The following is a 12,701-nucleotide window of genomic DNA, read 5'->3' as shown; positions in this document are numbered from 1 at the left end:
TTATCAGACATAGGAGTGTCCAGTGAGAGAAATCGCAGCAGTGTGGCTAGAGATATACACGGGATATCTGGGAACTATTTATCTGAAATATAGTTATGATGAAGTGTCTTGTGGTAAGAGTTGTTTTTTTGTGTGGGGGGTTACTAAGTCCCTCAGTTGAACATCTGGGTATGATCACATGATACAGCAGGGGTACCCAAACTTTTTGTTGGTCCGCGACCTCATTTTGATACCTGAAAATTCTCTCAACCCCAACCATGTGAAAAAAGTATCTACTTTTTCAAAAATAATTGGGGCTAAAACATTGAGATGGAAGTGCCCAAAGATGACCTCCAATCATCTTTGTGGTACCATTTGAAAGTTGAAATGTCAGTTATTCACATTTTAGTACATTTATCAGCCAAAACATGACACCCACCCTGTATTCACGAGCATGCTGTGTCTCAACCGATGACGGACACAACACAAACACCTCATTATGCAAAACTGTGTCTAAACTACAACATATGCAGAAAAAACGGTTTACACGTGTTTAAATAATTAACGAAAACATGTTTTTTTCCCCATGCTATGCAAAATGGTTAAACCTTGAGTGCCTGTTTTGGCATTTAAGTTCCAAAAAGTCACTTTCTGACCACTTCTACCATGGGAAAATATGTATGGTAAATTTCATACAAATCAAAAAGGGTTGTGGTCAAAAAGTGATTGAAATCAAATGGAACGACCCTTCGGTTTTTAAACACATACCCCTCATTAAACTTGTCATTTGAAACAGGCTTGTAAATGCCTGTTTTTAGAGAGACAGTAAATCTAGGCTAGATAAAAGGACAGTTGAATGTTTACCGTACTGAGGTGATGGAGTAAAGTAATTGTATTCTACTCTATTATTGCTAACACACTTCTTTAAACAAGTGATCTAAGCTCGAAAGACTGATCTTGAATAGGAGATAAGCAGTACCGTATTTCAAAGAACAGCGCGCATACGCTTTTCATTTAGCCACACCCTTTGAGCTACAACATCCTTTCACGTCGGTATAAACGGAAGTAAACAGTAACTAAGAACAATTTCCACGTTAGCGTTTTTTGTTGTTATTTAGACGTTTATTAACACCCTGGAACTCAAACTATGGCTCATTTAACTGCACAGCATCACATACTTACCCCATGTAGTCTTTAATCCGCGTTGGAAACAGGACTTGGTTAATATAGGTTAGCTATCTAGGTAACGCTACCTAGCTGCTAAGTTAGTTAACAATGGCTGCTAACTGTATGGTTTTTCACACTCAAATAGCCTCCATTATGGAGGTGTTAGCGAATGCCGCCGTGGCAGATGTCTGTAAACTCGTAGACGACGACTATGCAGTCTTTCGTTTGGAAATAACTCAAAGCCAGAAAGAAAATAGTGCATTGCGGAGGAAACTACAGCTACTTGAACTGAAATTGTCACGGGAGCGCGCAGAGAGGACAATGCGAGATCGCGTCCTCGCCAGTCGTCCCAGAAGTGTCAAGATCCTCGACCGATACAGAGGAATGGCAAGAGGTACATTTTGAAGAAGGTCAAGGATGCGGGGCATGTCGCCGGTTCCCCTCTGCGCATGTGTAATTTTAGATGTGTTAATCAGAATTGAGTCTTGGTCAGTTTTTGGAGAGTTAGTATGCAATAGTTCATCTGATTACTTAGTTATCTTGGGCAAAGACAAAATATAATTTAACCAGATTCTTTATTTACTGCATTTCCTATTATTTACTCAATGAAAACAGTGTGATACATGGAACATAATACATTGATCAAAAATAAATAGTATCAATAAGTTATGAGATGTGTTACCTTACATCCTTGCCAATTCTAGACAGTGTCAATAGTGTACAATAGCTTTGAGCATTGACAGTACCTAACTTAACCACCTCTTTTCCCCCAATCACACTCTCAGGTGAAGGAGATCTCACTGGAGGCCACAGGAGCTTTGTGAAGCCAGCTGGACACATTACATGGAGAGATGACCAACCAATCACTGTTGATGAGGGGAGTGGAACCTCAACCCAGCACGTTATTGTGATAGAGGTTAGTGTCATAGTGTTACATTAAAATTACAGTATATCAAATGTGATCAGTTTATTTCAGAAAGACTCCCCTCAGCTATTCACTTGCTTACATGTACATCCTAATGTATCTGCCATAGGGGAGTTTGAGACTTCCCTATGACATTGTTATCCAATTGAACTGGATACAAATAACAACCTCCTCTCTTCTTGTGTCAGGATGCAGAGGCTGCAGGTCCTGGGGTCAAGCTTGAGAGGTCTGAAGGAGAGGAGGACCCACAGCACAGCAGAGACATCCAGACTGCAGCAGCTGGAGCTTCCCTTGAAGCCATGGAGGACCTCGCCGCCGCGCCCCAGTCCAGGATCCAACGCAGCATCACGGAGGTCAGTGGAATGCCAAACGCCGTCCTCGAGTCAGAGACAGACACTGAGACTTTAATTGTAACACACAGCCTCTTACACACAGGATTTGATCAAAGATCAGACCCAGAGAGACTGAGGCTGGGGAAACTGGGCTGTCCTCATGCTCCTGGCTCAGAGTATTTACCAGTATTTCACCAGAGCCAGAGGATGGTTTATTCCCGTGGGGATGGTGACGCGTTACACTCTGGCGGTGATGATCCGTCTTGTTCTTACGCTACAGAGATGGACCCTGGCAACATATCCTTGGGTTTAGAGACACAGATCGATCTGCCTAGAGGGGACTGGAACCAGTACAGTAGTAGTGTATACTCTGAAGTGTGCCTAGACGAGAAAGGGGAGGGTCTGGTCGTAGATGAGGTGACTCTGAAAGTGGAGGGTGACTCTCCTCTGACATGGAATGCAGATGAGACTCACTTAGGAAAAGGACACTCGCAGGACAACACCAGTGACTTCTTAGACTACAGGGAAAACTTAGAGACAAATCTAAATTCCCGACCCACTCACCTTTACACACGTTCAAGGATTGCGACCCAGTGTCCACGTCGATGGGGCCTTCCGATTCACACGGCCGCGTCCTTTTCAATCAGGTATTGAACTCAAACGACAGGACTAGAGCCCAGGCTCAGGGAGGGGGAGCCACATCAGGCAATAGTAAAGAGAAACGGTTCCTCTGCATGTTCTGTAACAAAGGCTTCAGCTGCCCCCAGAAGGTGGAGATCCACCAGAGGGTCCACACAGGGGTGAAATCCTTCAGCTGTACCCAGTGTCACATGCACTTCGCTCAGGCTGGTGACCTGAAGCGGCATCAGAGGGTCCACACAGGAGAGAGGCCATTTGCCTGTATGCACTGCGAGAAGAGGTTCTCAGAGAGGAGCTACCTCAGGATACACCAGCAGAAAAAACATTCCACTCTATAACATAAAGTCACCATTCCACTCGATAGCTTCTGACATTTAGATCAAACCCTGCATTAAAGGTAGACTCAACGAGATTACATAAATGCACAAAGTAAACCGCAGGAGTGGGTCAATTTCTACAACAACTAAGAGCGTTGTAGTGCAAGGCCCAGACATTGAGGGATACAGCTCCTTTAGAAAGTATTCACACCCTTTGACTTTTTCCACATTTTGTTGTGTTACAGCCTGAATTTTAAAATGGATTAAATTGAGATTTTGTGTCACTGGCCTACACACAATACACCATAATGTCAAAGTGGAATTATGTTTAATTTCTTTTTACAAATGAATAAAAAATGAAAAGCTGAAAGTTCTTGAGTCAATAAGTATTCAACCCCTTTGTTATGGCAAGCCTAAATAAGTTCAGGAGTAAAAATCTGCTTAACTAATCACATAAGTTGCATGGAGTCACTCTGTGTGCAATAATAGTGTTTAACATGATCTTTTAACGACTACCTCATCTCTGTACCCCACACATACAATTATCTGTAAGGTCTCTCAGTCGAGCAGTGAATTTAAAAAACAGATTCAAGTGTTGTTGGAATAAGTATATACACAAATGTACAGTGTAAATGTTTGAGGTCCTGCATTCAGGGGTGGGGATGGGATTACTGTAGGTTTTTCCTTGCCGGCACCTCGGGCCGGTGGGTACGAGCTCACCCTCTGGGAGTGGCCATTTGTGTTGTCTGTATTCTATTGTTGCTTTAAAGAAGAAGAAAAAATCTAATTTTTTATATATATATATATAACTTGATCCTCCAGAAAGTGGATAGCAACACTTATGCAGCTCCACAACACAATAACTTTTTTTTTTAAAGCCACGTTCGACAGGATTCCTAACACACAGACTGACCATCTCAAATAGACATAAGCCCTCTATATGGCAGACCAATCTGAACTCTTCTCTCAGCATGTCCAGCCCACTCATTATCTCAGCCAATCTTGGCTAGTGGAAAGGTTTCTGTCTTTTTCTGTGGCTGAACCAACAAGGCTCGTAATTTAACAATTGTATTCGTATTTACAGATGGCATACAAGTTTGTTATTAAGGCACATGTTATGAAATTTCACATGTTCCAGAAGGCATTTCTACCAAAAAACACATTTTGATAAAAAAAAAAAACTTTAAAATGGCTCTCCTGTGAAGTCGTGACTTGCAACATATATCTAGTTTCCTGAAACAGGTCACATATACATACATACACACACACACACACACACACACACACACACTGCATTCGGAAAGTATTCAGCGAAAACAGGCTTTTTGAAATTTTAGTACATTTATTTAAAAATAAAAAACAAATACCTTATTTACATAAGTATTCCGACCCTTTGCTACGAGACTCGAAAATGATCATCCTTGAGATGTTTCTACAACTTGAGTCCACCTGTGTTAAATTAAATTGATTGGACATGATTTGGAAAGGCACACACCTGTCTATATAAGGCCCCACAGTTGACAGTGCATGTCAGAGCAAAAACCAAGCCGTGAGCTCCAAGGAATTGTCCGTAGAGCTCCGAGACAGGATTGCGTTGAGGCACAGATCTGGGATAGGGTACCAAAAAATGTCTGCAGCATTAAAGGGCCCCAAGAACACAGTGGCCCTGATCATTCTAAAATGGAAGAAGTTTGGAACCACCAAGACTCTTCTTAGAGCTGGCCGCCAGGGGAGAAGGGCCTTCTTTAGGGAGGTGACCAAGAACCCAATGGTCACTGACAGAGCTCCAGAGTTCTTCTGTGGAGATGGGAGAACCTTCCAGAAGGACAGACATCTCTGCAGCACTCCACCAATCAGGCCTTTATGGTAGAGTTGCCAGACAGAAGCCACTTCAGTAAAAGGCACATGACAGCCCGCTTGGAGTTTGCCAAAAGGCACCTAAAGGACTCTCCAACCATGAGAAACAAGATTCTCTGGTCTAATGAAACCAAGATTGAACGCTTTAGCATGAATGCCAAGCGTCACTTCTGGAGGAAAGCTGGCACCATCGTTACGGTGAAGCATGGTGGTGGCAGCATCATGCTGTGGGGATGGTTTTCAGCGGCAGGGACTTTGAGACTAGTCAGGATTGAGGGAAAAGTACAGAGAGATTCTTGATGAAATCCTGCTCCAGAGTGTTCAAGACCTCAGACTGGGGCAAAGCTTCACCTTCCAACAGGACAACGACCCCAAGTACACAGCCAAGTCAACATAAGGAGTGGCATCGGGACAAGTCCCTAAATGTCTTGAGTGGCTCAGCCAGAGCCCGGACTTGAACCCGATCGAACGTCTCTGGGGAGACCAGAATGAATACTTATGTAAATGTGATATTTCTGTTTTTTAATACACTTGAAAAATGTCTTTACCTGCTTTGTCATTATGGGGTATTGAGGGGAGAAAACAATTTAATCAATTTTAGAATAAGGCTGTAACGTAATAAAATGAGGAAAAGGTCAAGTGGTCTGAATACTTTCTGAATGCACTGTGTGTGTGTGTGTGTGTGTGTGTGTGTGTGTGTGTGTGTGTGTGTGTATACATACATACATACATACATACATACATACATACATACATACAAGATCAGGGAGGTTTTCCAATGCCTCACAACGAAGGGCACCTATTGGTAAAAACAGGCATTGAATATCCTTTTGAGCATGGTGAAGTTATAAATTACACTTTGGATGGTGTTTCAATACACCCAGTCACTGCGTCCTTCCTAACTCAGTTGCCGGAGACGAAGGAAACCCCGCTCAGGGATTTCACCATGAGTTCAATGGTAACTTTAAAACAGTTACAGAGATTAATGGCTGTGATAGGAGAAAACTAAGGATGGAACACCATTGTAATTACGCCACAATACTAACCTAAATGACAGCGAAAAGAAGGAAGCCTGTACAGAATAAAAATATTCCAAAACATGCATCCTGTTTGCAATAAGGCACTTAAGTAAAACTGCAAACAATGTGGCAAAGAAATTAACTTTTTGTCCTGAATACAAAGTGTTATGTTTGGGGCAAATCCAAAACAACATCACTGAGTAGCACTCTTCATATTTTTTTCAAGAATGGTGGTGGCTGCATCATGTTATGGGTGTGCTTGTCATCCAAATATGGAATAAGTCAAGGGCTATGAAAACTTTCTGAAAGCACTGTATAAGGCATGAGTATACCAAACATTAGAAACACCTTAATATTGCGTGTCAGCCCCCCCTTTTGCCCTCAGAACAGCCTCAATTCATTGGTGCATGGACTCTACAAGTCGGTGAAAGTCCTTTTGAATAGTGGACCATTGATACACACAGGAAACTGTTGAGCGTGAAAAACCCAGCAGTGTTGCAGTTCTTGACATAAACCAGTGCACCTACTACCATCCCCCGTTAAAAGGCACTAAAATATTTTCTCTTGCCCATTAACCCTCTGAATGACACACATACACAATCCCTGTCTCAATTGTCTCAAGACTTAAAATCTGTGTAGATGAAGGAGGATTTTTTAAGTGGATTCATCAAGTGGCATCAATAAGGGATCATAGCTTTCACCTGATCAGTCTGTCATGGAAAGAGCAGGTGTTCTTAATGTTTTGTATACTCAGTGTACAGTATAAGCCTAAAGTTTGTTACATGTTGTGTTTGTACTGTGTAGCCTATATGATGTTCACAAATGCCTGTTTCATTACTTCCATTCAACTACTTAATTTTCCCCATGATACCTTTAATGAGAAAATGAATGCAGTTCATCAAGTTCATGCAGATTTTTATTTGAGACGTGTATGTGTGGTTTTTAGATGGTGTATTTAAAACTTGTTTGTGTTTCATAAATACAAAATGGGACTTTTCATTCCAAGACTTTCATTGAGACTCTATTGTACATCACATCTGATCTCACCCTATTCTGCATACCCTGATAGGGCTTTATAACCAATATACACTTACTAAATATACCTACAAATTACCACACACTAACAAACACCTACCGTAATTTCCGGACTATTAAGCGCACCTGAATATAAGCCGCACCCACTGAATTTAACATAAATAAGCCGCACATGTCTATAAGCCGCAGGTGCCTACCGGTACATTGAAACAAATGAACTTTACACAGGCTTTAATGAAACACGGCTTGTAACAAAAAATGTGCGGTAAGCTTTAGTTGTCTTTTTGCACTGAGTCAATTCCTCACGCTGCTGTTTCCAACGTCTTATCATCGACTCATTAAGACCAAGCTCCCGTGCAGCAGCTCTATTTCCTTTTCCAACAGCCAGATCAATCGCCTTCAACTTGAAAGCTGCATCATATGCATTTCTCCGTGTCTTTGCCATGATGAGGGTGACAAAATGACTACCGTAATCAGAATGATGGGAAGTTTGAGAGCGCTCGATTTAATCTAAACAGTAAACAAAAAAGTTGTTTGACCTTAACCCGTTTGGCAATTTCATTGGTCTAATGAAAGCTTCATGCCGCCAAAAAACTGAGCACGTCACAGAATGTGTTTTTTTGGAGAAAAAAAAATTGAAAGAGGGAAAAATCCATATATTAGCCGCGTCATTGTTTAAGCCGCGAGGTTCAAAGCCTGGGAAAAAGTTGCGGCTTATAGTCCGGAATTTACGGTACTGTACACCTCAAAATAGTTGTCAGGTTTGTCTGATGTTTACTTATCATTGCAGACTTATTTTTTACCCACAACATATTTATGTCCACCATGATGGGTTTAACAACCATATGTCTATTTTTCTGTATATCTAATAGTACCGGGACTATACCAGTATCACAATATTCGTTAGTGTCGTGGCAAGGAAACAAAACACGAAGTGGATTTAACTTTTTTAGGAAAACGGCCCTAATGTTGAAAACAAACATCATTGTGTTTTCATCCAGACTCACATTTATTTATTTTCCTTAACACACAATATGTTACATACAGCAGGTTTTTAAAGGACCAAAGAGTTGTCTGCTTTGTGTTAAAATTTTTGGCATGAAAAAAAATATTGCGATACTGGTATCATCCCAGCCCTAACATCTAAGCATACCTCTTGAGTCTTCTGAATCCTCCTGACTGTGCCCCCTGTAGACCACAGTATGAGTCATAATACCCATAAAACCTAGCGGTCAAACAAGGAAATGGTTCCAATCGTTTTTCACCATTCATTTTTCCCAAAGGGGATTTTAGAAACACTTAAAATAAGGGATGTATTTTGTATAAGCTTACCGTGGCGTGACGCTTTGATAACTGTGTAAATCTCTCTAGGACATGATGACTTTTAGCAATTAAATTTGCCTGTAGTTACCGCCAAAAATGAAATGCTAATTAGCTGCTAATGTGGCTATCGTAAAGAACTACAAATGCCATGATGATCTGGATGAGACTACCAAATAGAGGCAAAGGTAAGATTCTCAGCATTAATGTTAGCTATGTTTAGTAATGAATACACTGGCTACATTTCTTTAAATGGACAATTGTAAACTGTCTTGGTTAAGTAAAGTGACACAAAACCTGTTAGCAAAGGTGTCCGCTAGAGATGACGTGCAGGAGTTTGCAGGGATTTGTAGTCTTGCATGATGTCTACTTTGATGCTAATTAGCATTTTCAAATCTGAGAGTAAATAGTGCAGAATATATTGATAAGTCACCTTGTCCGAGAGACATTTACATGGTTATCAAAATGTCACGCCAGGGTAAGTCTACACGAAACCCAGCCCTTATTTTAAGTTTTTCTAAAATCCCCTATGGTGGAAAAACAATTGGAACCATTTCACAGTTTGACTGCTAGGTTTTCAAAGTTTTTAATTGGCTGATACTCATATTGAGCTGGAGAAACTATTTTAATGTAAATAGTTGCTTATGTTTGCAGTATGGCCAAGCAATGTTTAAAGTGTGTTTATCTTTGTGTGTGTACGTACCTGAGGGAGTGTATGTCTGTGTGATCTGTATCACCTGTCTCTTCCAGGAGGAGGAGGGTCCAGAGGTGCTGCTGGTGAAGGAGGAGGGCTGTGAGGAGGGATTGGGGAAGCCTGAGGGGACCATGGTCATGGAGGACAACCAGACTACACCTTCTCCTGATCCCACAGAGGACCCAGATGAGCAGCACAGGACCACACACAGTCTCACTGAGGTAAACCCACTGTGAACTACTGTCTGCATGGTATTAGATCAGGGCCCGTATCCACAAAATGTGTCAGAGTAGGACTGCTGATCTAGGATCAGTTTTGTCTTTTATATCATAATGAATAAGACTACAGTATGTAGACGGGTGGGGACCTGATCCTCAATCAGCACTTCTACTCTGAGACGCTTTGTGGATATGGCCCAGGTTGTGATGAAAGTGTTTGACCATGCCTTTGCATTATCAAACCATTAGAGTGTCTAGTAATCAAATGTACTACCACATTTGCATAGTATCAAATCAACTAACATGTTTGCATTGTACTCATAGCAATCCCTTATTGCTCAATCATAACATGCTCCATAGCAGGGTGCTAATATCAGATTTCTTGATCAAACATCCTCTCACTTTGTATCAGGCTTTCTGTTAGCCAGTAATAGCCAGCTTTTTTCCGCCTTTTTTTTTTAAAGCAGATAAATAAAATTGGTGCCAGCCAATAGTCCGGGAGAAGAAGAAAAAATCAAATTGCGAAATAATGCTTTTTTGCCTATTCATTTATGGAAATACCAGTGGAAATACATTTGACTGGTCATACTTATCAGTCTATAGGCTAATTTGCATAATTTAGTGTAGTTAAATTGGCGTGTGTGTTGCTTCAGACTCATTGCTTTTGAATGTTTTTCTTATGTGGCCTTGGCCTACTGGTTGTATGAATTTGGGATCTATTGTCCCACAACTGTCCCAGAGTCTGTTTGGAATAGGCTACTTCTTTCTCTACAAAGTGACCAATAGAATAGGTAATCTAAACTTTTCTACTTTAGTAGATTGACATAGGCTAGCGATTTTGCTGTTCGTTACTCATCTTGTTGTCTGAGGAAAAGTACACGTGGACAGTTATTCTAACATATTCACAGTCTTGGACTCCCGAGTGGCGCAGCGGTCTAAGGCACTGCATCTCAGTGCTAGAGGCGTCACTACAGACGCCCTGGTTCGACTCCAGGCTGTATCACAACCGGCCATGATTGGGAGTCCCATAGGGCGGCACACAATTGGCCCAGTAACGTCCGGGTTTGGCCGGTGTAGACCGTCATTGTAAATAAGAATTTGTTCTTAACTGACTTGCCAAGTTAAATAAAGGTTCAATAAAAATACATTTTTAAAAAGTGCACTTCAGAATTCAGTAAGAAGGACCACACATCATTGCATTGTCGCATCCTAGACTTGTTCTGTTAATATGAACTACCCATATTCTAAATGTGATTTATTTCATTCTGAGCACCATGGTTGGTGGCTCCTTAATTGGGGAGAACGGGCTCGTGGTAATGGCTGGAGCGGAATCGGTGGAATGTTAGAAACCATGTATTTTATATTTGATGCCATTCCATTTGCGCCATTCTGTGGTGGGTGGACGCCCTATTCAGGTTATGCATCCAATGCTTATGGGTCCGGTACATTTCTCAAATGTCCGGCGCCACACTTTCCTAACGGAAACCATGCTCTGTATCTCCTACAGTCAGTAGACATGGAGGATGGGAAGCCTGATCTGCTGATAGTCAAAGAGGAGACAATAGAAGACCAACCAGAGAGCATTGATCTGCTGAGTGGAGTAAAGATGGGGGAGCAAGGTAAGGGAGAAATACATATAGCCTACATACAGTAATAGATCTTCAATGGGAATAGTGATGCACCTGGCTATTATTTTTTCTTAATTTATAAAATTAAATCAATACAACTTATGTTTACATTTTAAAAAAAACACACAATGTATTAACTTTACCAGGTAATTGAGAAAAAAAACTCCATATGTAGAGTTCTATGCCATGTTTATAAAGTATATTTTCTAACCTCTTCCTGCAGGTGGTTGGTTGGAGGATTACAGAGGAGACTGGGCGGCCATCTTGGATTCCCAGACCCAGATGGGTGCAGCCAAGAGCCAGGGGGATGACATCACTGAGCAGGCCAGGACCAGAGGCGACATAGTGGAGGTCAGTGGATTGGACAGCGTCCTCAACTCTAGGCTGGGGAACAACACTGTTAACCACAACCAGAAAAAGACAATCGAACACAAAACAACAACCAAACGTAGTCTCCATGACAACAGACTGGCTGAGACCAGGATGAGACATAGATTTGGTCCGGGTGGAAGGGGAGGTGTCCGTATGCAGCTGGAGAGAACAGATACAGACTCGGCTAGCGATGCTCCGTCCTGCTCCTATAGTTGTGATTCAGAGAGACTGATGGAGCCTCAGGTTAACCCCTTAACAGGTGCTTCCTTCAGCCTGCCTTCTATAGGATCTATCAACTGGAACATGGACCCTGCGACAACACAGACACGCCCTGGCCTTCATCCTCCTCACACTCCCCTAATGTTAAACCAGACCTCAGACAATGCCATTGCATCAACACTGAGTGGCTACACAAGCCCATTGACAAATGACAATAGTAGAGATGGAATCAGTAAAGGTGGCGGCACCAAAGAAAAGCACTTCCCTTGTTCGTTCTGTGGGAAAGTCTTCAGTTTCCCCAAACAGGTGGCGATCCACCAGAGGATGCACACGGGGGAGAAACCGTTCGGCTGCCACCTGTGCCGTGCCAGTTTCTCAGACTCGTCCAACCTGAAGAGGCATCAGAGGGTCCACACAGGGGAGAAACCCTACAGCTGCCCCCAGTGTGAGAAGAGGTTCTCCCACCAGCCCCATCTGAAGAGGCACCTGAAGATCCACACTGGAGAGAAGCCGTTCGCCTGTACGCACTGCGGGAAGAGGTTCTCAGAGAGGGGCTACCTCAGGATACACCAGCAGAAAATGCACACGGCCCATGTATAGTGACATGTAATGTAGTACTAGCTAGTTTGTTTGTAGTTAATTCTGTTGATTTTGGATGTAGTAGGGAACTGGATGAGGTGACATGAGGAAATAATTAGTATGATGAGGCAGAGTAGATTATATGGTGATGGTTGGTGTGATGGTGTCTGTACAAGTGCTTCACTGATGAAGTGACAATTTTGTCCTGTTCTTTGATGTTGTTGTTTATTTATAATGAGGAAATTATAGTGCCTTAATTGTACTTCTTTTATGTATGTATGACCATTTTGTTTAAATTAAATACAAAATTGACTCTGTGCTGACTGACTAGGTTATTTTAGTATCATTGCAGGGACGCGAGTTTCCCCTAACTCAGTGGAACCAAAACATTAAACTTAATT

At 41.9% G+C, this 12,701-nt stretch overlaps 4 protein-coding genes across 16 annotated transcripts in view; 3 read left to right on the top strand and 1 right to left on the bottom strand.

The window, feature by feature from the left end:
* LOC106610073 (zinc finger protein 214) overlaps positions 1-12,701 on the bottom strand; it is an 844,054-nt gene that overhangs the window by 631,431 nt on the left and 199,922 nt on the right. The window lies entirely within an intron of this gene.
* Positions 1-12,701, top strand: part of LOC106610072 (neurotrophin receptor-interacting factor homolog) — a 437,457-nt gene that overhangs the window by 252,542 nt on the left and 172,214 nt on the right. The window lies entirely within an intron of this gene.
* LOC106610131 (neurotrophin receptor-interacting factor homolog) lies at positions 1,034-12,617 on the top strand. Its single transcript, XM_045723161.1, has 6 exons — positions 1,034-1,540; positions 1,932-2,062; positions 2,260-2,424; positions 9,341-9,505; positions 11,010-11,121; positions 11,354-12,617. The coding sequence occupies exons 1-6, from the start codon at positions 1,255-1,257 to the stop codon at positions 12,319-12,321; spliced, it is 1,827 nt and encodes a 608-aa protein (XP_045579117.1). The 5' UTR covers positions 1,034-1,254; the 3' UTR covers positions 12,322-12,617.
* xfin (Zinc finger protein Xfin) lies at positions 1,040-3,729 on the top strand. Its single transcript, NM_001173720.1, is given in 3 exon segments — positions 1,040-1,540; positions 1,932-2,062; positions 2,260-3,729. A coding segment is annotated over 1 exon segment (372 nt). The 5' UTR covers positions 1,040-1,540; positions 1,932-2,062; positions 2,260-3,008; the 3' UTR covers positions 3,381-3,729.

Source organism: Salmo salar, chromosome ssa08, assembly GCF_905237065.1.
Source record: "Salmo salar chromosome ssa08, Ssal_v3.1, whole genome shotgun sequence".
Taxonomy (NCBI): domain Eukaryota; kingdom Metazoa; phylum Chordata; class Actinopteri; order Salmoniformes; family Salmonidae; genus Salmo; species Salmo salar.
Note: the sequence above shows the minus strand (reverse complement) of the source record. Positions and strands in the feature narration are given on the sequence as shown.

What these genes read in the sequence shown, in the direction of transcription:
- LOC106610131 (XM_045723161.1), top strand. Translation starts at nt 1,255, where the DNA reads ATGGCTGCTAACTGTATGGTTTTTCACACTCAAATAGCCTCCATTATG. An exon ending in TCCAACGCAGCATCACGGAG is followed by an intron (nt 2,425 to 9,340) that starts GTCAGTGGAATG and finishes TGTCTCTTCCAG; the next exon opens with GAGGAGGAGGGTCCAGAGGT. An exon ending in AGTAAAGATGGGGGAGCAAG is followed by an intron (nt 11,122 to 11,353) that starts GTAAGGGAGAAA and finishes CTCTTCCTGCAG; the next exon opens with GTGGTTGGTTGGAGGATTAC.